Here is a 26,886-nt window from a genome sequence, read left to right as displayed (position 1 = left end):
CATTTCAGGTGCCCTGGCCTCAAAAATAAGCGAGGAAATCAAGGATTAAGGAAAATAAAGTAAACGCATTAATATTCTAGATGCTTAACAAATATATTTCTTCAATAATATTTTGAATGTTGTTCATAAAGATATTTTTCAAGTTTCATTTTCATTAACTTTAGTTATGCATAGTATATTTGCTATAGACTCTGTTGTATGATTTCTAAATTCTTGTTGCTGTGTTTGTGTGTGTGTGTTTTCCAGCTACTGGCTGACAAACAAAGTTCCCATCAAAAGACCCAGTACAGGCCTCCTCATGTACACACTGGCGACAAGATTCTGTGATGAAATTCACCTGTATGGATTCTGGCCGTTCCCTAAGGATTTGAATGGAAAAGCCGTCAAATATCATTACTATGATGACTTAAAATATAGGTACTTTTCTAACGCAAGTCCTCACAGGATGCCATTAGAATTCAAAACACTGAATGTGCTACATAATAGAGGCGCTCTGAAACTGACAACAGGGAAGTGTGTAAAGCAATAAAGCACATTTGGAAACAGACCAGCTGAATATGCACTTCTTTTCTGAAGATGCTTCCTAAGATTTGAAAATAGGATCCAAAACAACACTGGGTTTCAGCATTCACCAATGACTTGAAAGGTGACAAAGGACATTCTTGAGAAATCCACTACCAGCTGATGAAAAACCTGCAAAGTGCTCTAAAAATTAAATATCTTGACTTCAAGGGTCCTAGTAAGTGCCACTTCCACGAAGAACACAGTTTGAATGTATAATCAGTACTGTTTACAAGATCCAACAACGCATTCATCATTAGTTACTGGAGCAAAGATGCCCATCGCTGCTGGGCTGCCGCTGCAATGCCAAGCGCGTGAGCAGAGGAACCCAGGAACACAACTCCGCCCTTGGGGACATGAACCATCCTTGTCAGCAGATAGGAAGATGCAAACAGTTTGATCAGTGAGATTCATAAATGTAAACAACTCAAACAAATGCCTTCAGTTGAGACTCTGAGTCGTATCATGAATTTTCTGTTTCTGTTCCTGTTTTTGTTTGTCTGGAATCTCCTTTGGATTGGTTATCGGGGTGCTTAGAAATCCTTTCTAAGACCAATGTGAATGAGATAAATAACCTTCAAGTAATCATGTTTAAAGTTCTTACATTTTTAAAGAGCAATCACACACTGACTTTGATAAAAAGGTGTATTTTGCACAACTCTAAACCTCCAGATTTTTTTCCATTGGTGTAGAAGGTACCAGCTAAACTGTACCGTTCAGTAATCTCGAGCCATTCTGAAGGAAAGGTGTTCTATGTCACCTGAGATGGTAATATTAGCTGAAAAAAATGTACTTTCGGTACCAAAGATTATACTGATGTTTCTACACAACAAACCATTCTCCCTCCACGAAAATAATACATTAATGTGTTATTCTATCAACGTGAAAGTTCTCTCTAGATATTTTAAATTGTCCAAACTCAAGACTTCCACAGATTTTATACTTCATAATAACTCTGTGGAAGCATTTTGCCCCTTGGAATAAATGTTTGACTGACAGGGCCGAAACGTGACTTCCAGTTCTTTTGTATCCGCGCCCCCCTTATTCAAATGAAAAGATTGGCATGCTCTTCATACCATAGTTAAATGTCCTTAGTGCAGGAATAACATGACTAATAAGGCTGCTGTTTCCCTAACAGGGATGATTCATTTTAAGAGGTTTAACAATGAAACTGTGTGTCAGTATTTTGCACTTTGTATGAATTAAATTGACCAACATTTTTTCTGTGGTTAAATTTATTCATGTTATCATATTAATGTGTTTTCAAAAAAGCACATGGAATTTTGAATAAAGTAATTTAAAATGTTTTAGTATATAACAGAATTGACCAATAGGCCTGTTTACTGGAAGCTTATCCTAAACTGGTAGGTAATTCTGATGGTAAATTGTTTCCCCCAAAAGCAGAAGTACTGTGTTCCCACTTCTACTCTTGGCCTGAAACAACTTAAATGACTTCTTGTTTTTTCAGGCAAGGCAGTCTGAGGAAAGAAGAACAACACGCAGAGTATGTATGTTTTGTTTATTAGGGAAGACAGTGTGAAAAAAAGATTAAATAGCATGGAGAATGTATATATATATATGTTACCATGGAAAAGGATATTCATAGTACAGCTCTCGATATATTAATGATATGTGGTATTATTTTTTAAAAAAATATGGTAGAACTGTGTGATATAGAAGACTATATTTTCTGAGAATTCATGTGTCTCTAATAAAACAACATAGAATGAATAAAAGAGATGCATAGCTAAAAATGGGTAGAACATAATGTACTTTTATCATTAACCTCTTGCGGAAATTTTAAAAGAATTAGGCACATATTTTGAATGTAAAGTGTAAAAACCTGATTGACTTAATAAATCAAATGTAGGTAGGTGATTTATAGAACTTTAATTTCAACTATTTGCAAATAAGTTGTTTGAATAGCCTTTAATTTAAATTCAATGGAAATTCTGAAGTCACAAGTAAATTCTTAGAGGTAAAATCCATCTCAGAAGTCATTGAAAGTATGTCTTAAAAAGCAGCAGCAAGGTACCTTGCCATTTTTACTGTATTTTCAACAAATGTATTTAAACAATTTTGAGGCCACAGCAAAAGCATCCCAGCCGCTCACTGTTCTGTGCATTGAAGTTGATCTCATAGATGCATTGAGTAGTGCCTTTTTAGCTTCGCATTGTGCTGCCACCCTTGCTTTGTGTTCTCTAACTATGTTGCCCAGTTCTGAAAATGTTCAGCGTATAAAAAGGGCTTCAGTTTCAACTGAGACTACTTTTGTTCATCTCAGGGAACTTTTAATACTCAAGAATAAATTAAATTAAAGGCATTTAGTGTTCAAATCATATAAACTTTACACAGTCACTCCATTCCCTATTGTGTACCTTTCCATCCACACGTCCCCCTCAAGGTCTACCGTGGCCTTCCTACAGAGGTGGGGCAAGGAGATCACTGAAGGCGAACAGCAAGAATAAGGAAAAGAATTGAGATTTAACCAATAAGGAGGCAAAAGGGATCTTGATAAAATTAAATTATAAATACATACTTCAAATATCTGAGTGTTTTTCTTTTGTACTATTAAATGTTCACAGCTTTAGTTGGGTTTGTTTTTTTTAATTTCTTTTTCATGATTTAACCCTTTACCTGACAAATGCTCAGGCAGCTGATTGTGAAATATTCTTGTCCTTTAGAAAGCATGGTTGTTGTGTGCTGTTGACATGAATGGGCCATGGAAACATTTTCATCATTACTACCCCACCTGTTCTATACTTACTATGAAGTTGCTGGAATTAAAAACAATGAATCAGTGACAGAATTTTCTGGGCAAATCTAATTATTCAGCCCACACGACTGATGAAATTACTGTGGAAGATTTTTATCTGAAAGTAGGTACTGGGCATTCCAATGTCTATGTAGTGTATATCATGTGAAATGTGTATCAGTGGCTAATGGGGATTTCTACATATATGCTCACAGAAGCGGTTCATTCCAATACTGCTATGCTTGCGTTGGTGCTGTAGTGGTGAGCATAGCGGCCTTCTACACGCTACGGGCAGTGTACATACCAAGTAGTCATTAAGCTACTACACAGGAAAAGGGTGAACAAAATAATTTATTTCTAATTGAACCAGTTAATCACAATGCACACAATGTTGTATTGGTTCATAAAAGAGTTGTTTTCACGTGGTTATTGTTGAGAGTAGCTGTAATTGTGGAAGGGGTATAGGAAGAGTTAAATAGAGTTAGTTGTTACCTCTCCAAGTTTGAAATTTCCCCACCAGACATTATCAATATACCAATGTTTTAAAAGTTAAGTTAAAGGAGGTTATTGTTCGTATTTAATGAAAGAAAATCCAAATAAAGTCCACCTAGAAATAGATATTTTATTATATATGTGCTATAGATATATCTATACAGAACAAATAGGTGTGCCATGCATATATACACTGTTATATATGTGTGTTTGTGTGTATGCACACTGAGCCTGTAATATACACACGTGAGATTTGTGTTAAGCTAACGTCTTCAGGGGCGGCATTGTGAAGCACTCTGGAGATGAGACCACTTTGGGATAAAGAAGTTCTTTTGAGACTTCAGTTACTAACCTGCTTTAAGAGGGATCTACTTTATAACTGAATTCTATGTTGTTCATACCTAGAGTTACAATAAGGGTCTAGTCTGTCCAAATGTTTAAAAAGAGAAAAATTAAAATTAAAAAAAAAAGTCTTCAAGCTGGCAATGTATTTGAATCGCAGTTTTCAGATTGTGGCTTTGGGCCCTGCGTCTCCCATTTAAGTGGCACCTTTTAATAGACACTGTTTCTTTGCGTAGGCAAAAGCACAAGTGGTTCAAATGTACATAGCAGGAGAAAAGTTTACAGAGATAGCACTGCTGCACAGAATAATTGCTACTGAGTATTTCTTACATACTTTGTGAAATGGAAAGATAAGGTTTATTCTGTCAGATTCATTATGTTCAACACTGTTTCCCTATCGTTTATGTATAGCAATTGGTGTTGCTGTTTTATCATTTGTAAAATTGTAAAATAAATTAAATCCCCTTTTTTTCAATTTTTCTTTTGTTTCTTGTATCCAAGCCCTTGGTTGTACTTTGTACATCAGTATAAGGTCCTAGTTTTTAACAAGCTTTTGTCTTCCCTGCCTCTCAGCCTTAGCCATTGGCATTATAGCACTTATTTGAAAGTGTATGCACAGGACTAAGAACAAAACGAAAAGCCCATGAACATCAGGAAATCCTTAACAATTTTATGTGTGGTGCACGCTGTTTGTCATTGAAGAAATGAAATATTACACAAGTTAGCTGTTTACATTCAATTTACAGAGCTACTGACTGCTGTCAGTCAGTCACTGCAGCTTCGTGGCTGGAGAGGCCAAGGGTTTCTTACACACGACACGTGCTTACGGCTGCCCTTTGATTTGCGATTTCAGCTGCTATTAAATCCACTTGGTACTGTTTGCTGTTCATCTTCCAGGAGATGGGTCTGGAAAACTGCGTGGCTTTCTCTAACTAGCGAGGCTATGTCTTCAGACTCTGCACTACTGTCTCCGTAAAGTGTTACATAAGATCACTTTTAGCATTCTGCCATTTTGAAACATTTGCTAGAGACCAACAGCAAACCATTAACAATGGTTAATGAATATAGGCCTTATTTATATTTTCATAATTACCTTGAATTTCAAAGATCCATATACTGTTGGTCACTTGTATCTATTCTGGGGGTGTAATCAGATCTCATTATAAAACTGAGGTGCATATTGCAAATATCCCAGTAATACAGATTAGATTAAATAAAAGGTTGTATGACTTTTGAAGGTTCAAAATTTGAACCCATGTGGTCAGTCTATCTTCAGTGTCCATGTCTTAACCATCACATTTTCATGCTGCCTCTTAAACTGGCGAGAGTTCTCTGGGAAACTTAAGTTTGCAAATAAATTAATATTCAATGAACACAGCTCAAGAGTATAGGTATGTATATAGGAGGAGTATATAAGTTAGCCTTTAGGACAGTGTAACGTATGGCCCCTGGCCACAAATAGAACACGCATCTCTGATGACGAGTTGTGTACCTTCTAGTTCACTGCCTTTCTCCTGGATGGTGCAGCGTAGATGCTGCCAGTTCTTGCTCTAAATTCGTCTTATATTTTTTTCATACAAGCTGGATTACACTTATGTTAGAATCTGACTTTGTGTACCACAAAATTTATTACATTACAGCTATTTTAAAGTCTAATGTGAGGTTACTATACAAACATTTTGAGTGAATTTGAGTGTTTCATTCATCTCCATTAGCAACTATTTACAGGAATATCATAAGGTCAAACTTGTGCAGATAGCTAAATTCATTCATTTTACATTAATTTTTAGAACAACCTTCCCTCTTATCCTGGAAAAGGAAATAACTTCATCTCCAGATTAAGGGGGTAGCTAATGCCTCCCACCGTATATGACCTTTATTCTGTGCAAGCCCATGCAAGCCTTTTTTTTTTTTTTTCCCAAAAGGAAAGAAAACCTCAGATATGGGAATAAAATTATACTTCAATCCATTCCTAAAGATACAGTTCTGTCACTTCATTGTTAATTTATCAAATCTCAATAAACAAATAATATGAAAGAGCTGAATGCCAATATAAATATGTTTTGGGTTTTTTTTTGGCTTCCAGACTGCTGATTTCTGGTTTAATCACCAAAGTAGTTTCTCAAGTAAACACAGGAGAATATTAGTCCAGGATTTGCTCCAGGAAAATGTGCTCAGTGAATGGCAATTCTCTATATCTTTCCCTTGGAAATTCAGATAATGCATTAACATAGAAAAAGGTCTGAGAAAATTAGCAATAAAGAAAGATATTCTTACTGTTTAAAAAGTCATAGATAATTTTGTACATAATTTCCATCACTTATGAAATTATGTCTTACAGATCATACTTGGGATAACACTTCTGAATATAACAAGACAAGGTAACAGGAAGAGCTGCTGTTAGAAAGGCTGATGTTGACTTTATTCAGCATTGTCTTTTCCCATTGGCCAAAATATTTTCTTAATAATATTTTCAAATATGAAAGTAATTTAACTTGACATTTAGTCTCTAAAATTTTTATATTAATTTTTACATTAACAATTACTCTCTAAAACATTCATTATACCATGGCTACATTCTTAAGAATGGTCCCAAAGTTAAAACATATTGCTCATTTTAAGCAATGTGCACAGACTAGTTAGCATTAAGACATTAATAGCACAGGAAGAAAAAAAATGCTATGAGGTGCTAATTTGCAGTTCTAGAACAACTCAGTACGTTACAGTAAGCTCTCCCCCTGCTGTCCGGCCAGCCCAGCTTCCTTACCTCCAACGCGCCATCACCACGCAGATGGACTGTCTATGAACACATCTGCCAGCGCTGCCACTGTGTAAACACGCTCAGCTGGTAGCAGATGTTTTCCAGCAAAGATTGTTACCACTGGAGTTGTTCTGCGCTGCATTCTATGTTAGTTGATCTCCATGATTGGGCATAAGGTCATTGTGTTCAAATAGATCATTTGTCTCTTAGGTACAGAACAATAACGGGGAAAATGCAGGCTCAACTGTTTGATATTGCCATGTGCACAGATGCAGAAATGCCTCAGAGGCTCTGCTAATAAGTCAAGTTTTCTTATTTTAAATATGAGCCTTCATAAGACTATTTTGCTGAGCTCTTCAAAGGTAAAACATGGCCTTAGCAAAAGAAAATAAATATAATCTCTGATTTTCTATAGCCATTGTTGTAATGGTTAGTGTTCCTGTGAGTTGTTATAGTAATTGTGTGTATTCATAATTCTCATTCCTCCTTTATATCAATATGCTAGACATGGGGTAATTTGATCTAATTCTATGGACACTGATGGCATGTTTTTCCTATGTGGGTTTGTAAATTGCTCTGGATAGATTTGCAAATTTCTTGCTGGTATGTATAATCTAAAAATATTTTGTCTTATAAATCGTTACAATTATTGGGCATTTATAAAGTAATACTACCTACCAGTTACTCAACTAAACATGAGAAATACCTATCATCATAGTTATCAAAATTTAGACAGAAAAGACATCCAAAATAATAAGTGATCACATCCCTTGGCAACAGATATTCTATTCCTAAAATGCCCAGAGAGTTAGGGGAGCGCAGAGGAGGTCGGGCAGCAGATGCAAGCTACACCAAGCATGGTTTGTAGTCAGGTGGCAAATACTCCATTAGGACAGAGAAGATCCAAAGAACTAAGATGCTAGTTGGATTTACATTATTTCTATTAATCTAATCAGTAGGGTTTGAGAAACCATTATATGAAAAAACCAGAAATAACCAACAATCCCTTCTTATAGAAATTACACAATTTCTACCCCTGCCCCTGACCACACTTACCCTGAATCAGTCAAATTACAAGTTTAAATAATAGTGAAGTCCACCCTAACCCAAGCACTTACCACCAAGACCAAGTAACTGCAGAGCTATTGACATCATCCATTGTACAAGAGTCTCCACTTCCAATTATCTCTTAACATTTACTTTGTGCTTCCAGCCGAAAGAAATGCACCATAAAAGAAAATGTCTCGTACTTGCTTCCAAGTGACGACTTTTAAAATTGACCTACTTCTGTCAGTTCAATACATGTTACCAAATTATTATAACTTTTAGATTTGATTTTGGGATGACCCCACAATTTGGAAATCCCCCTGCCCAAACTTTCTAAGATACAGACTATGAGTTTTCTAACATGACCTCTCATTCAGTGACCACAACTTCCTTCTCCTCTGCCAGCTCTCTCTTTTACATTCCTACCTAAAATGTGTCTCTGGATTTTCTTTAGTCTACTTTCATCTCCACAACTCTATTCTGATGCTCTGTAAACTGACAGAGGCATGGATAAGTGGAGATACTAATAAGTTAAGGAATCTATTCATTGAAGAGTATGCATATTCATAGTTCAGATTCCCTTAAAAATACAGCTCAAAGGCATTTTAATTCAAATAGTCTAATGGGCAAACGCTTCCAGGAGGCAGAAGTGAGGAAACCAGGGTACCATAGACTGATTATGTGTCCCTCCAAAATTCATGTTAAAACCTGATTCTCAGCGTAATGGCTTTCAGAGGTAGGGCCTTTGGGAGCTGATTAGGTCATGAGTATGGAGCTCTCATGAATGGGATTAATGCATTTAATAGAAGAACCCCTGGACTGCTGCCTCACCTCCTACACCATGTGAGGACACAGCAGGAAGGTGGCTGACTGAATTAGGAAAAGGCTCTCACCAGACACCAAAGCAGGAGCTTTCATTTTGGACTTCCCAGCTTCCAGAACTTGTTATTTTTGAGCCACCTAGTCTATCATGTTTAGTTATATCAGACTGAATGGACCGAGACGGAGGGAAAGTGTAACAGGAAAGGAGAGAAAGCCTATATAAAATATGTTTTCAAATTGACTGCTTCTGTAGATACTGGGTTCTCCAGCCCACTTGGACTCACTGAGGAAACTTTTACTGAGGATCAGAACTCAGGGGATGTAAAGAGGAAGCAATTACCCATCAGACTGTCTTCCCAATGAGAGTTTCCCTTGAGTCATAAACTCCCAGACCTTCTGAGTTACACGTGTGAATTCTAAGCTAGCTCCCACAGGTATTCCAAGGCACATAGCAGAGACACGCCCGATGCAGTTCGACTGGAGGCACTGTCTGCACAATACTGTCTGCTGAGTCAGTGATTGGAATGAGAGGCCAGGCGGAAAGATTTTGAGGTAGTGCACAAGGTGTTTAATATGATGATGCTAGTGCATCATTTGCATAAGTTGGTGCCCTCCATTAATTCCAATCCATAACAAACTCTTCAAATAGTTAGATTGCTATAAACTTTACAGAATAGTTTGTAGAAGAGGAATAATTTGGCGGTTATAGTCCCCTGAACTATGAGTCATTTCAAGTCATAAGTTGTTATTCATTATCTCTTTTCTTCTTATTTATTTATTTATTTTTAGACAGAGGGAAAGGGAGGGAGAAATATCAATGTGTAGTCGCCTCTCGTGTGCCCCCCCACCAGGCATTGAACTGGTGACCCCCTAGTTTGTAGGCCAGCACTCAATCCACTCAGCCACACCAGCCAGAACCATTGTCTCTTTTCTTAAAGCCCCTCACTTCAGCTAGCGTGGATTTCTTGCCTAAGGGCGACTCAAGTCCTCAAGGAGTCTGAGCTCTTAGTCGACTTGTCCCTGGTGGACCTTGATTGCTGGAATTGTCTGCTCACATCTATTTCTGAGCACTGCACCCAGTGAATGTTCTGGGTCTCAGACATACTGTACCCTTTCCCCATTGTATTAAGGTGGTAATCTTAGCTTCAAGTTCAATGAGATCTTTATTGTGAGCCCTGAAAGAAACATTCCCCCAGGATTTATAATCTGTTTAACAGGGTCTTAATTGTAAGCATAAGAAACACAAATTTCCAAAATAGATTGACAGGGAAAATGGGTAGAGAAGCCAATGGTACTTTTATTACTTGGTTATGAGTCTAGTATCCTTGGTACTAGGAACACAGCGCCATATACTGCTATTATTTTAATGCATATTACACGTCTTAAACAGCAGCACACCAAACCTGCATGGTGCCTTGGCTCTGAGCTGTCGTTTTACTGAGAAGCCATTCCTTTCTTACATTTGTTAGCCCTTTGTGGTAATCAGGTGTGCAGTGAGACAGACTCATCCCGTGGTAACACTCATGCATCTACTGCCTAACCTTGTTTCGTAAAATTGTCTTATTAGCCTGAAGAAATTTGCAGAACCCCATTCCAGTAAATTAGGGATTTTTTAAGAGCTTGATGGCAAGGTTGGCAGAAGTATTATCAAAAGGAAAGCACATCTCTATCTAGAAATGTCAATTCTGGTAAGGTTAAATTGTGGCCTCCTCTAGGCTTAAAAGGGTCTAATTCAAAAAGGCCTAGGAATTTCACCTTCTATCATTTCAACATGTTTCCAAATTGTTTAACTTGAATTAATACCATATTGAGGGTCCACATTGGTTGCTGTCATTGACAGGTTGTACATTCAGCTGTGCCAATACCTAATCCAGCCAAAAATGAGCTAACTGACATCAGTAGGAAGGGTCATCTTATCCCCCTAGGTGGCTGAAATTCTCTCCTGTGATAGAAGCTTTCTGTCTGGGTCAGACCTTAATGTGAGGCACAATAATCCACAAACATCATGCTTTCTCCCAAATCAGTTTGCATATAATACTCCAGTCTTCCTTTTTCTAGCTTCCAATCTTTGTATGTCTAGGTCCCTATTTAACTAGTCAAATCCAACTTTGAGACAAAGTAAATGACCAAGGATACTTGTCCTAGCTCTGCTCACTGGAAGGATTTCTTCTCATCATGGTCCTATGGGGCCTTACCTGGATTGGACTCAAGTACAGCAGATGAACATTTTCAGCTTACATTAACCTATTAAGTTGACCCATCTGAGAACCAAGCTTAAATTTTCTCTCTCTGTCACTTGGTGCTACGGAACACCCTATGAGACCATAGATGTGAGCTAAGGGATAAGCAATGGTCTAATAGAAGTCATTGGTATGGAATTTGAATCATCATTTGTGTAACTTATGTATGCACCCTAGAATGACTTAGGCCCCATTGTTACGCAGTGAATTCAGATGGTATACTGGTGCCATTTAACAGGTACAGGAGAAATAGTAGTTGTAAGAATGATTGGATTGCATGGCTATTGTTAAGCACCATAACCGATGTCTTAGAAAAATATAATGAAAAGCTCTTGCTAATTAACAGGTAATTGAAAAGCAATATGATGTAAAGAACAAACTGATCCTTGTCAGATGGGAGGGTGTTAGGGGGCTGGGTGAAAAGGTGAAGGATTAGGAAGTACAAATTGGCAGTTACAAAACAGTCACAGGGATGTAAAGTACAGCACAGGGAATACAGTCAATAATATTGTAATGACAACGTATGGTGTCAAGTGGGTACCAGACTTACCCACTGGTGGATCATTTCGTAAGTTATATAGAGTGTAACCACTACGCTGTACACCTGAAACTAATACGATATCGAATGTCAACTGTACTTTAAAAAAACTGCAATTAAATTACAAAAGGAAAGTGATATGAAAGATCAAGACAGTGAGTCCCTGGTAGCTCGCACAGACACATTCTTCCTCTGAAATGGGAAGGCAGAGCAAGCTAAAAACCAAACCTGAATTTAATCATCTGAATAGTCCAGCTTCAAAGAAAGTGAAACTCTCAGCCAAGGAAGCTTATTTTATCAAAATCAGGCCACAGCCGGGAAAAAAAAAATCATGGACACATAGGTTGGCAACCCCAAAATATTGAATTCCCAGATTATCCTGAACTCCTTTAAAAGTGTTCAATAGCAACATAAGCTAGTGACTATTGACTTAACAGTGCAGCTCGAGACATTACATCTTTGGTAAATGATGGGAAGACTTTTACAGTCACTCATCAGGCTATGGCTATTCAGGAAGGGGCCCAGGGCTACAGGCAAAAAAGCTTGGTCTACTACTGGCTACCTCACTTATTTGCTGTGAAATCTCTGATTTTCAAATTATCTGTTAATTGAAGAGAGTAATACCCTCTTGGAGTCTGACATTCAGATGTGCTAAGATGTGATAATTGATAGAAAGTAGTTTTGGTGGTGAGAAGATGTGTGATGTACTGTGTGTGGACTGAGGGTATTAGAAAAGTTGAGAAGGAACCAGTTTCTCATAACAAATAAATTATAGAAAACTTAACATATATTCATAACAAAATAGAATATAGACTCCTTGATTTTTCCATGGTAATTTCACCACATGTTTATATCATTAAATAATACATAGTTGATTATGCAAGCTTTAAGCTCAATAAAAGCAGACTCATACTTTATGCATTGTTTTACCACTGGATTTTTCTCTTAGCATGATATATATGAGCTATACTGATGTCAATGCGTGTAGCACCATTTGACTCATTTCCACTACCATTTAGCATTTTCTTGTATAAATGTACAATTTAAAATCACGTCTGTTCAAATACTCAAATAAAAGAAGGATTTCAGGCAACATCCGGCCTCTAGCTCTTCAGGCACAAAGAATTCTGTTAATTACAGGTTGATTTTTCAGGTAAACATTCTTTACCACAAACATTTAATTCTATTCACTGCAAGAGAAACAGATTATCTCAAGAATAAGATGCACTCTAGGTGACTAGGACCCTGACTGAATTAAATGATGGCTATTAGAGATCTAAATGTATTTTTTTCATTACCCTTTTCTTATCAACCTTCATCAGGAACTTACATCCTTTTGTCTCTTTAATTGCACTTCTTGGCACTTCAGCTTTATGGGCCAAACTGTGTGTTCTGGCCGTGCTAAATGTCTCCAGCACCACTCTATTTCTTTTCCTCTGGTCTAATCCTTTTAGCATTGAACGCTCTTCCTGACACTCACTGCACACTAGCTGGCTGGCATCTATTTATCACTTGGGGCTCAACTCAGACATCAATCTATATTTTCCATATCAAAGCACTGCCCAACTTTATTATTATTACTTATCTAACTTTCCATGAACTTTGCAAAGCTGTTTAAAGCTTAGGGACAGAAATTGCATGTGTCCGTTCTATCTGTTATGATTATAGTGCCTCTTACAGTACTTGATACATAGCAGGTACATGATACTTTCAGCTGGATGAATTATCTAGTTTTTCAGTGTCATATTGATCCTAAGGCATGTATGTTTTAATATTCTAACTTCTCTGAAGTCAGAATGCTGTTTAGCATTGGTAGTACTCATAGATTCTTTGTTTGGTTTTAATTTCATCTGAAATAATAGAGTGAAAACTGAGGACGAATCATATTTTTACAAAGTTATGATAATTAATGATGAAAATGCTTGAAGTTTGAAATTATCTTCTCAATGTAGAGTTTGACATTTAATAATCAGTAAGTATACTATAATGTGAAAAATGAATGAATTATTAACCATCAATTAGTGTTGATCAAATCTTTTCTGTCACATTTGTATTTTCAAGAGAAGTGGCTGACCTATTTCATTCATGCAGCATTAGCTCGTTCTTAAACCGCAAGTTGCTGCCACCCAAAATTTGATAAACATTATATGGTGATTTTATCATGTTATCCACCGGAAACATCTTCTCACCTTGCAAGGGCGTATGTTAGCTCTAGCAAGGCAAGGACTAAATTCTTTAGAGAGCTTAACCTTAAAAATGTATAGTGTCTTTCCCCATATAATCAAAAATAGAAGAACTACTAAGTGATAAAATGGTTGTAAGGAGTAAAATAAGTCTCCAAGATGGGTTTATATGTTTTTAATTAATTATCAAATTCTTGAGGAAAAAGTCTGTGTCACCATCAGGCTGGTTGTTTTCCTACCGAGTAATCTAGCACGGGCCACACACTCGGGCCACAAATATTGTATTTTTTCTATGTGAAAAGACAGAAAATATTTCATTGTAATTTGCAATCATGAGTTAAAAAAACAGAAACCACCTGCCAATGATCCAGAATGGGTAGCACTTCTTCAGAAAAAGAGGTGTCGAGACAGAAGAGTGCTTGTCCGTATTGACCTAATCAAGACACAAGGGCCCCTGGCAAACCCTTGTTCTAAAATCCAGACCTCCAGCGTTCAGCAGGCAGGAAGTGCTGGTCTCCTTGCTCTAAATGGTTACTGACAAGCAAGTGCTCCCTCCCCTTGGTTTCCAGACTTCCCTGAAGAGTCAGACATCAGGTGTTAGCTCTGGTTCTGGCTTGTGGAAAAAGGCCTGGATCCAGAGACATTGGCTCCCACCCTCTTCTTCACTCTGCCCTTGCAATGAGGCTACTTCTCCGAAAAGCCCATCTAGAGATTTTCAGGATGAGAAATAAATCTAGGTTTTCTGGGTCCAGTTTAGACTTCATCTGCATTGTTTTAATTCCATTGTCTTTCATCAAACCTTCATACTCCTATAGGTTTTGACAGTATGGATAGCTGTGTAACAAAATCCAATAAAACCCTCCTTCCTGACTCAGAGAGGAAGCTGAAGTCATGGGGATTAGCCTTGCTTTGAACTCATGCTTGAAAAGAGCATCTCTCAAATGACTCGACGCTAAAATAAAATTTATGTATCACAGTAGTGAAAAGTTTGGGGGTGAAAGCACTAACCTTCCCATCGCACTCAGACTTCAGACACAAAGTCTGTCCTGACAGTGGCCCTACATGATCTACACACTGAACCACTCACAAAGGATGATTCCTATCCTTCCCTCCACTCCAGGGACCTGGCTTCCTTGCGATTCTTCTGACATATGTTCACACATCTGCCTCAGGGCCTTTGCACTGCTGTACCCTCTTCTTTGTGCTCCTTCTCCCCCTGGTTATCTTCATGGCTCATTACCTCTTCATGTTCTGTTCTTTTTCCAGGTGTCACATTCTCAGTGGGCATTTCCTAATTATATTACATTAAATTTATGCTCATCTCTTTTCTGCTCTATTTTCCCCCCAAATGCTCATCACTATCTGATGTCCACATATACTTCTTACTTATTGTCTACTTCCCTTGACTAGAAAGTTAGCTTTACCCTGTCAGAAAGTCATGCTTCCATCATTCAATCCTTTATTCTCAGCATTTAACTCTGTGTCTGACACACAGCAGTGCCCTTCGCTTGCCTACTTTTTCTTCTTACCTCTGCCTTTCTTCCACCCTAACAGCAACCTGTTCTTCTGTTATGAATTTTGAAATTCATGCAGGAAGGAACTGAAAACTAGAAGAAGCATAAAGTTATTTCCACTCTGGTTTGTAAAGATGAAAAACTAAGACAAGGAACAATTGGTAAAGTCACTCATACTGAACAGGTTTCTGAGGGCCCACTTCAGTGTCAGGAGGCTGTGGTGACAGCAGAAGGAGGCATTTGCATTGCTGTGCGGTGACAAGCTGGGGGTTTGTCGCTGCACAGCTGCTCTGCGCAGTGTCTGACAGTGAGAATGCATGAAAGGACCCAGCAGCTTCAACCCACTTAACCTCCAACCTGCTGTTCAGATAAGCGCTGAATCTTTGAAGTGCTGTATGTGACCTTGAGCGGCTGAGGCCAGCTTCCTAACAATGTCCCAAGAACTTACTCTTTCCTACTGCACATATGCCCCTGAACTTTTCTGCCTTTTGCTTTCTGAAAAAGCTGACATGTATAACCTGGGACAATGGAGCCTGAAAGGAGGCATGCTGGCTTCATTGTCTCTTTTCAAAGACCCTTCTGAAGGAAGTCAGTCCATAATATCATTGTAGCTCCCCCTAGACCATATACTGCGAGGTCGGCATGGCAGACGAGTCCTGGGCTAGAGACATGAGAAAAAGATAAGAATATTGGACTTCAAACCTCCTGGTGATTCTCATTAAAAGATAAATCTACCTCAATCTCTTTTGAGCCTTTTTTTTTTTATAACACAATAATAAAAGGGACAGTGTGAAAAAACTTCATTTCATCTACCACATTTTTCCTTCTGCTTGTTCTCAGTCTATAAATGCATTTAGCAAGTCTAAAGGCAATAGGAAAGTGTGTAGCATATGGTAGCTTTGCAGCCAGGTGAACTATTGCTCAATCAAGTTAGAAAAGTCAAGATCTGATTCTTCTTTGTTCATTCTGAGAAGAGAGCAAAAGGCAACTCACTCTTCCCATCTCTGTCTCAAAGACTGCATTATGTGAAAATACATTAAGCGGCAGAATGTCACCTACCCTTTTAAAGCTACACCTCCAGTGCACCCGAGTGTGAGATCCCAAATTGGTGAGTCAGTAAGGCAAACCTACCTTCAATAGGGCATGAGTCTCTGAGCACCCTGCTTAGCCATGCTCCAGGGACGGACTAGTTCTTGAAGGAGGTCTGCTGCACAGAGTAAGATCAGAAAGGACACAGTCACAGGGATGGGTGGGATTCTGATGGGATAATCAATAGGCCACACACTTCCTGGGGTGACATATAAACCTGGCAGCATTTAAATATTACATTGTTTCTAACATTTTAAGATAATTTTAATATATAATATGAATTATGATTAAAATTTGCAATGAAGCATTGGATTTGAATTAAATAAATATTTGTTATTATGATAATGGTATCAAAATCTTAAAATATGGATAGCTTCAAAGGTAATGATTAACATTTGGTTTCAGGTCTAAGAGACCTGTGTACATTGTCATTTCTGTCTCACATAACTTAATTTTCCTCTATTTTTCATAAATTGTGAATTAATTATTTTTTTCTATTTCTTTCTACTACCACTCTAGCCCTCCCAAAACAAAACAAAAAAATGAAAAAGACTTTCTTATCTACTCTTTTATTCAGTAAGTTCTTATTAAGATTTAAATAATAAGCCTTTTAGAAGCTTATTATATTAACAAGTTCAGATTTTCTCTGAATGGCCACTCCAGGAGGAGCCATTGCCAGGAGCTGGTGGCCCAGCCACACCGGAGCTTCAGCGCCCTTCCCTTAAATCCGTGGCAGAAACCAGGCCTCCACCAGATAACCGCTGATAGCCGGGGCTAATGAAATCAAATGGGAAGCACCAACCTTTAAAAATTGTAGGATGCAGAATTTTATCTTTGCACTGAGAAGACTCTTAAAATGAGAAGGTCTTATATGTTTTACTAAATCTTAATTAAGTTCAGGCTTGTTAAATATCAACTACATGAAGAATGTACTAGGTAGGAGCTAAATGCAGGCAAACTAAAACTCGTCCCTGCTCCCACCACATAATCTTTGTAGCCATCTCCTCCATTCGCATGGCTTCAGTGAAGTCTTCATACCAATGTTTTTCAGCTGACCTTTCAGCCCACACCTGTCTCCTCACCTCCACACTCAGAAAGACAAGTGCATATTGGCAACGTGACACACTTAAGGCTAAACATTTCTCCCCATTTCTGCATGTCTTCTGAGGTTTTCTATCACAAATGCTATCATCAGCCTGGTTACTAAGGCCAAAATACAGTTATCTATTCTCTTTAGTCTCTACAAATATCAAATGCCACTCACTACAACTCCGAATACTCCTGGACACACATATTCTCTCCAATCCCTTTGCCATTATAGCATTCTGAGATACTACAATCTTTCACCACCTGCACAACTACAAGATCTTTTGTGCTGGCCTCTGACCTACCACTCTATTCTCATACAGAGGTAAATTCAGATAAAGCTGATTTTAACCACCTTTGTTTATAATACCATCAACCTTCTGACAAAATTCAACTCCTTAACCTGCATTGTAACACCCTGATTACCTGACCCAAGTACATTTCCCCTCTCAGTTTTTTCTCTCTCAGAAATTCATGCATGCATTTCTAAGATTAATTCCTAAAAAAAGCCAAATCCGCTCTTACCTCCATATACTATTTATCATGTTTCTATGCTTTACCCTTCAATCCCTTCAGTTTGACATACTCTTGCTCATCATTCAAAACTCCATCTAATACTTTTATCTCCTTGTAATACTTTTCCTATGTATCCTATGATACATTATAAACTTCTTTGTGGGGTGGGGTTAAACTAATAATAGGCAATTAACACAAAACTTACTTTTTTGGTGTACAAACAATATCCAAATAAAATTTTCAAATCATCTCTAAGTTATTTTTAAGAACATAAAATAAAAAATAAAATTAAGTTCTTTTTATTTATAGAAAGCTTACTCTGTACTGTGTGCACTGCTCACTGCTTTATTATAAACAATTTTAGTACTACTATAATGTCATTTTACTGATGAGGAATCTGAGGATACATTAACAAGGAATGAAGCAGGAAATGTGGTTCCTCGGTCACACTAGCTCATGAATTAGCTGTGCTCACTCTACAGGCCTCGTTCACAAAGTAGCCCAGACACAGGGAATGGCAGTACTTAGGGCTGTAACAGTCAGAGTCACTCGGAGAGAGGAGAGACTAAGTAGGTCAGGGTTCTGCAACAGATTATAGACGGTGGAAAGGAACCCTGCTAAGGAGGTTCCCAGACTGGGACCTGATGGCTGAGGTCACCCTCGCTTCCCACTCCCACCTTTGGATGTTCTGGAATCAAGACCAGCTGTAAGAGGACAGATGCCTTTGCCATGGTTGTTAAGCAAATTCTGTACAAGACCAGAATGGCCAAATCTGGGGGCCATTACTTATGTGTCTGGAGCCAGATTTCCAAAAGGTGTCAAAGAGTCCTCTCACTCTCACCTCCATCCTGACACTTATTTTCAATCAGGAAATGGCCTCCTTTGAGTCACCTCTTTCATAACAACAAAACGCAGTGTAAAATAAACACAAAAGCATAACTAATAACACTTGGCCAAGCTAGAATTACTGACACTCCAGGCAAACACACCTCCCAAAGACACTGGCCACTTTAAATACATGAAGTATCAATGCACGTGACCCAGATAGCTTACTCTGGGCAAGTTTGCCCACTAATGACAGTCAGAAAGCACAGTCATAATTTAATGGGGCTCAGAGGATGTCCCGATAAACTTGGTTTGGTGGATGGGGGAATCGGAGCACTGTGATTGGGAGACTGCATATCTACGGCAACTTGGCTAGCTTCATAGCTATGTTAAAAAGCTGTGCTTGCGCCTGGGGTAAGGGAGATGGTCATGACTTTGATTTGTGATGTAGCTCATTGTGGGAGGAGTCAGAAATGGGGAGCTTATGGTGTCTGTGTGAGAAGTCTGAAGCTCGGAGTCAGAATTTAAACACAGCCTGCAGGCAGCCGTTGGGGAGTTCAGACCATGCAGTCTGAAAGAGCAGTGAGAAGGGAGAAGTAAACAAGCAGCTATGTAATTCACAGCGATGAAGGAGGCCATGCGACCTGGACTCCTAGGAAAGGAGATGCTGCTGCTGTGTCGTGCCTCTGGATGACTCCGGAACTGCAAATGACTTCCTTATAAGATCCTCACCTGCTGCACCTGGATTTACCTGGACTTTTAAGACCTGTGCCTTTCCTGAGTTTCACCATGATCCACAGTACATGGCACATGTTTTTCTGGACACAGAGGCTGATGGCAACATATTCCAGATCTCGCACAAGTAAGGATATGGGGAACCTTGGAGGATGTTTTTGGCTTGTAGTCTGGTGGGGAGCATGGGGAGTACTGGGTCTCCTGGGAAAAGGGGGTTCCAAGCTTAGGAGCTCTAAGCTCTCCCAAGGTTGGAATGTTGTAAATAAAGACCTGTTTCTACCAGCATTAATTGCTGGGTCATACACCAACATGCCACGTGAAAGGGCCCTTGTCTGCTCAGTAACAATATCTCTTCTGGAAATACTGACTCCTTTTTTTTTTTTTGACTATTTACTTTTGAAGCATGGGTTATTTGGCCATAGAAGATACGCTGAATTTCCTAGACAGATTCACAGTTCCAGATATGTCAACTACTGTAGACTAATTTGTACTCTCCTACTTGAGCCCAGTGCCTAGATGGACCCTATCTCTTCTGTCCCAGCTGCCCATGCGCAATAGGTTAAGGAGAACCTGAGATAATTCAGAATATCCTCCAGGACAAATCATACCTTCGTATTTTCCCCAAGTTCAACAGTTGTGGTTTTTATGGAACACTAAGCCTCTGAACCCAATCCCTATCTTCTGTTAGTCACATGAAACGTATACATATTACCTCACAAATATTAACACATTTTACTTGATCATCTGAACGCAGTCTGAATTTCTATAATAAATACCTTTAAACACATCATCTATTTCAAACTCTATGCAACATTTTAAAGGGTGTAGAAATATTCAAACTCTTTAAAGGGTATTTCTTTGAAGGAATGTGTTTATATATTTCAAAACCTGAATTATATCAGGGACAACTGTAAGTTATTTTTCCAAGATTTCAATAATTAGACTTATGAAATCCTGTATCTTCTAAGAGTATTAATAGTGTTAAAATTAAAATAAAGCATATTTATAATGTGTTAATAATTATTAAGATCTTCTGAATCAGTATGTTTTATGCTGGAGACAGATATTTGTTTGTTAAATCTTACATGTCAGCACTGTAACAACCTCGGTGCCCAGGTTGTCAATGAAAGCATTTGTTAAATGAATGAATGAGGCAATGGTTTCTCTCTCAAAGATTTTCTTCTCTAGGTGAGAATATGAGGATAAGAAAGATTAGAAGCACAAGAATAATGTCATATTAGTATCACTAATGTGCTAGGGAAAAGACTGAACTTTGAGTGATATTGTATTGCAAAGATAAATTTTAAGTCATGTAAACCAGGTTCCAAAGTCCTATTTCGTTACTGACTCGTTAGGTGGCCTTGGGTGTACCATTACTCTCACCTTAGACCCCACATCTGTGAAATGGCTGTAATCAAAGCACAGAGCCTTCTTTCACATGGCCACCGCAAAACCAAAATCAAACTTCAAGGTTGGTAGGAATCATGAAAGAATTTAAAAAATGAAGGTGATGGTAAGCTGAGATTTTAAGGACTAAAATCTAGATAAAGAGAATAGAAATGATGCTTGATTCCATTTTCACTAAAGAAAACGGAGTGGAAAACAAAAAGTGCTTATGTGGAGCAAACAGGGGGCTGTGGTGGAAGTATTGGGAAGGACAATGATAGTTTTGATCAAATCAACAGCGATGACTAGGTTTACTGCATGTGAGGGTAGGTCAAAGATAATTCCCCTCTTTTTGGTTTGTGAAACATGATGGAGAGTGATATAATATATTGAGGCAAAAAACACCAGAAAAGGATCAGAGTATATCAAGAGCTTTGTGTATGATAAATTAAAGTGTTATCATTTTTTATTGTTATTATTAACAATAATAATATAGAGCTATTAAGGAAATAGTTGAATATATTAAATGTATTTATTTGGAGCCAGGAGGTTTCAGTGAGAGGTGATTTGCATTAAAGAAAAGAATCTAAAGGCAAATGCACCAAGGAAGAGATTTTGCTTAAGCCCAGATGATCAGAAATGCCTGGAAGTCAGAAAAATTACATAGGATAGATATATGGAGCTGTAACAATGCAGAACCCTTATTTTCTTTATTCTGGACTTTTATTTTGATTTTTTTCCCTTCACCCAGACTGGCCTCACCTAGTGCTCTGACTCACCCACCTCCCTCTCCCTTGTTTAATCATTAAGCCTTCAGGACAATGAGGTTGTGGTCCACAACTAGTCTTAGGAAAAAGTTCCTGGGCCTACTGACAACTGAGACAGACTTAAACATAATAACTTGGCCTCAGCTGTGTTTTAGCTCCACACCCGGGAAAGAAGAATGATCCAGCAAAACAAATTGTTGCAAAATTGGACAGAGTAGCTCCATGGTTGACGTCAGGCCCAGATGCAATGATCAATTAACCTGTGCCCTAGCACTGACCCATCGGTAGAGAGCACAGCCGTAACTCTATTATTCACCATGACTAATGATTTTTTTCCCTATGAAATCCATCTCCCGGAAGCCATTGGGGAGCCAGGTCTTTGAGCTTGAGCTTGCCTGTGACTCTGGGAGTACACCATGTTGTTAATAAACTCGTATTTTCTAGACTGCAAACTCCTGTTCATGTTTCACTGGACTTCGAGGTGTGCAGGCAAATGGACCTCTTCAGTCCAGTAACAGAGCTGGTGGATGGGGAGCTGAAATTGGAAATGGAACCATAGAGAGGTCTGCTGGTAAAGAAATGGATTAAGACATTTCCAACTTGCTAGTAAAATTTGAAACCATAGGAGTATATAAAAAGTATGAGGGCCAAAGCACAGAAATAGAATGAAAACTTGGCACATGGCCCTGTTTTGATAGCAATAAGGGGAAGGAAACCGAAATAAAAAATAAAGAAGTCTTGTCAACGGTTGAAAAAGTAAATACAACTTTACAGAATCTGAAGGAAGATATTTAAGAAAGGGCCTGTGAACCATTGCAAGTGCCACAGAGAAACCAAAGGGAAGAGATATAACCATGAAATGGGCAGTTTTATCATGACTGAAGGCAGTATGTAGGCTAGAGTCAATCTGCCAGAAACTTGTAAAGTCTGTAGATAGTTCTCAAAATATTTACTGATGTTTTTCAAAGGATCCAAAATCTTTCTAATAACCAATATTTCTTTATCTCTGGGTTCAACATGAGAATATTAGAAAAACAAAATATTCTCTTTTTAATTTTGCCATTACAATGTGTAAATGAAAATGTCATAAATGTGCATTATATTAGTTCTAAATATTACCAATTCTCTGGATTACTTTAAAATGAATAGATCCATTTCCAGCTGGGTATCCTAAGGCCAAGGGGATAGAAAGTGACGTGTCATACTTCCTCCAGAAAAACAAAGACAAGTGGGCCTATTGTTTTAGGTGAATAGCAGTTGGAATGCCTTCCAATTTGCCTAAAAGAAGATTTCCATTTGCAGTGCATTTTTCCACAATTTATTTTTAAATAAATTGTAGCAAATAAAAACATGGTTTGTTAAGTGTAACTGCATGCAAAAAATTGCTCTCAAACTTATGAACAGCATTCTTCGCTCCCTTAAAGTAATGCTGACATAAGATTTTGTAAAGGAGACAAAGATCTTTTTTTGTATTCTGGTACTGCGTTACTCAAAATAAACACAACTTCACTCAATAATTCTTGTATGAGTCTCATATTTCACAATGTAAATGATAATATATACATGGTTTGTTTATATGTACATATACCAAACATATATGTGTATATATAAAATGATAAGCAAACTGAGTTTTTTCAAAATAATTTAAGCCATCAGTAGGTGGTAGGGAAAAGGTGGCACTTCATCACCTGGGCCACTGCACCTGCAGAAACAAGGTACTGACGTACGTATGAACATGAAAAGGAAAGATGTCACGTGAATTGACCTAATTTCCACATCTCCGTACTTCTACGCTTATCTCTGAATGTATTATTGCCTAATTGGAAAAAAAAGAGGTGAACTTCCTTCCCCCTGGGAATTTTTGTGGTATTTTAGAAAAGCAAAGCCCAGTTTAAAAAGCATTCTCTTTGAATTTAGAGAATGTTTTAAACTGTGAGCTTCCCCATTCTGATCTGCACTTGCAAGTAAATATCACTCTGACTTCATTTTCCTTGACTTCCAGCTTAGGCCCCAGTGTGCCCTGCATGTCTCAGCAAACACACAGAAGTGATCCCGCTAAAGAAGTAACTTGTAGTGAGAGCTGAAGCACTGGGATCCTGGTTCTTGCCATGATATTTCCTTGTTACCAGGCATTTAGCCAATTTGAAGGTGAATCAATAATACATACATTGTTTGTTGCAAAAATGCTGCAATTTTTATATTGAATTTTCTTTAACCACCGTCTCCTTACTGTCTTGTTAAATCTGAATCCCAGTATTCTGTTGTTGGTGTTATTGTATGTACCTTGGATACTCTGTTTTTCTTCCTTTCCTTTGCAAACACCAGCATTCTGGATTCTCACCACCACAACATGTCCTTTAAAATTGGATTAGCTATGCCCTACATAACATTTTCAGAAACTTTCTTCATCATGCCTTATACCTAAGAGACAAAGTAGCAGATCATAACATTAAAAGAATGTTTTCAAATAGTTTACCTTTCTGTAGCAGAATATTCTAATACTGATTTTTAACATATTCATGCAATCGCAAAAGAAACTATCACCATGATACAAATTGCTTCAACAGCCGAATTCACAGCTACTAGAGTGCAACGTGAGAATTCTCTGTCCCCTCTTTTGCTCCATCCCCTAACCCCTGCTCTGACCTCGGTAGGAAAGACAAGTTGACACTGTCTGACCAGTAAGCTGTGAGAACAGAAGTGAACCATTCAATGTCATCAAGGTCATCTGAAGAAAATTTCTACCTTGGGGTTAATAGTTCAAGGTTGGGTTGATTTTTTTTATGCCAGTTTTCAATTTCTTCTCCAAGTACACTGTACTCCTTAAACTGTATCAATTGCAAAGTGTAAGATAAAGAGGAAGAAATTATATTTCATACAGATGGCAATAAATGTAAAAGTATCATCACCCTCAGGAGGTGGTCCTAGCATAAATGGATTCTAAATAGGTCTGAACACCTTTGAAAATGATGGAGACATAAATGGTAATGAAGAGAAGGTGCGAGTATTGTACCACATCTTTAAATCTGACCCGGGTGAGCAAACATATTCCCACGGCATGACCCTCAGAATCCCCCTCCGCAGCAGGGCACTGAGCGAGCTGGCCGGTGCACAAGGCTCTTCGTGGGCTGGCTACCCGCTTTCGCTGCAGTGACTTGGTGAAAATAGACTTGCCAAATCACTTTGGGGAGTCGTTTAATTCCATCCTGATCAAATTTTCATATTTTGCAGGCTGTGATTCAAATTATTCCACGTTGTCGGCTGCAAGACTTCATCAGAAATGAATTTGTTCTGCTTGGACTCCTTAGCATTCAAGAAAGACCTCTGTGATTAGCTAAATCAAGACCTTTCAGCGGCAGCCCAGACACATTCAGACTGAGTCTCTGCAGCTGACTTTTCTAACAAAACATTACCTTCTCTTTAATCAAAGGCTAAAACACATGATTTTCTTTCTCACTTTCAGTAAATAACTGAACTGTGAGTTAAACGCAGCATATGGAGGGGCTAAGAACCACGCCCCCTCCCTCCCTCCCCAAGTGAACGAAGTGTGTCTTTTCCAAGCCACTCCTATACCTCTTCGGCGCCCCGGGTCCTCTTGGTACAGCTGGGCACTCAGAGCAACATAAGTAAGGCCTTTAGCACCCCTCTGCGGGACGCGGGGTGAGAGGGTGGGGGGAGGGGAGCGGGGGCTGTGGAACCAAGGCAACTCAAATTTGTTGGAACAGTCCCAGCAGGAGCACACCAGGGAAGTCTGCGCCTGACCAAACAAAGGCACTTCTACCCCACTTAGCAGCCAGAATCTGCTTTAGGTTAATTGCCCTGCTTATTGCAGGAAGCTCATTTCCCAGAGCCTCAAAGAGCCATGCCTCTCCTCCACTGTGTAAAGCGCTGGGCACGTTTCCCTGGGTCTTAATGGAGATTCTAAATGCCATCGTGCGGTCGCCTCATTGCCACAGCATTTTTTTTTTCTTCTTGTTTTAAGCTCATTGACTGGCATCTCTCCTAGCTTAAGCATGCATACAAGTAGAAAATTCTGATTTCTTGTTTCATGGGTGGTTAGCTGTTTATTGTTATCATTTGCTGGCCAGCTAAGCATTTTGATGACTTCAGAAGGCAAAGTAAGTACCTCCAGTTTATAGCTGAGTACCTTGCTGGCTTGGCACTGTGCTGGAGGCAAGCTTATTTGGAAGCCTGGTGTCCATGATTTTGCAGTGCCCATATTTCTTCATCGATAATGGCAATCAATCAAGACATCTGACCAGTCCTCCAGGATAATTTGTTGCCCGGAATCACCTGCCCCTCAGCTCCAAAGAGAGTGCTCTTCACTAATATTGCAAGAGGTGCATATTGGTGGTGATCCTCGGGGTCGCTCTACTCACAACTGTTCAGGGACTCCTTTCTGCGACAAACTGCCATCTGTTAAGTAGATGTTAGTGGTGAAGTCTTTGACTGTCAGAAGAATAATAATGACAATAGTTAATAAGTGCTGTTTATTCATTCTTCTTATTTAATCTTTATTATAACTGTGATGGATAGAAACACCTGTTCTTATTTTATCTGTGAGGAAGTAAGCGCAAAGAGGCTAAAATATAGCTGGGCAGAGTGCATTGCTTATTAGCAGAATTTTTTTCCTTCGTCTAATTTCCACCTTAATCTTTTAAACCAAAAAGTGTGTTCACTACCATAGAATGGGATTTGAGAAAAAGGAAAAGAAAAAATAGCCAATCTGGCTTTTGTGTATCCTCAAACCTAAGTTTAAAAATGTAGTGTTGAAAATGTCACATTAGAAACTGTATATTTGAGGGGAAGCATTGAAATTAGGATGTAAGAGGACCCTCTACCCTACAGACTAGGGGGAAATTCTGCCAATTTTAGGTATTTGTGTGTGTGTGGTGGAGTGAGAAATGGAGAAAAAAAAAAGAGAGAGAGAGAGAGATGGAAGCGGTCCAGAAGTGAGGATCTTGCTTCCTGTGGAAAACCTAGGGACACGCTGATTGGTAATCATCTTTGTGCTCTGTGTTACATGGGCAGCCTAGATGAGAATCGCAGCAGAGGTAACCGATGACTCTGGAGGTCAAATTTAAATGAGTAGCTGAATGATTTTGTATGAACAAGATTTACGTAAAATTGTATTTGTGAAATTAGAGATGTAGATTTGGAGGGAAATCGCATTTTACTTTAGAAAGCCGCAGTCTGGGGTGGCAGCAGAGCATGCAGGGTGAGCTGT

The 26,886-nt window shown here is 38.6% G+C and overlaps 1 protein-coding gene across 1 annotated transcript in view; it reads left to right on the top strand.

The window, feature by feature from the left end:
* Positions 1 to 6,034, top strand: part of ST8SIA4 (ST8 alpha-N-acetyl-neuraminide alpha-2,8-sialyltransferase 4) — an 88,112-nt gene extending 82,078 nt beyond the window's left edge. Inside the window, exon 5 of the mRNA XM_024563316.4 lies at positions 247 to 6,034. Coding sequence (XP_024419084.1) covers positions 247 to 529 — 283 coding nt within the window. The 3' untranslated portion in view covers positions 530 to 6,034. The remainder of the gene's footprint in view (positions 1 to 246) is intronic.
* The last annotated feature ends 20,852 nt before the right edge of the window (positions 6,035 to 26,886 follow it).

This window comes from Desmodus rotundus, chromosome 1 (assembly GCF_022682495.2).
Source record: "Desmodus rotundus isolate HL8 chromosome 1, HLdesRot8A.1, whole genome shotgun sequence".
Classification (NCBI taxonomy): Eukaryota; Metazoa; Chordata; class Mammalia; order Chiroptera; family Phyllostomidae; genus Desmodus; species Desmodus rotundus.
The sequence above is the reverse complement of the archived record's forward strand: the minus strand, read 5'-3'. Positions and strand labels throughout refer to the sequence as shown.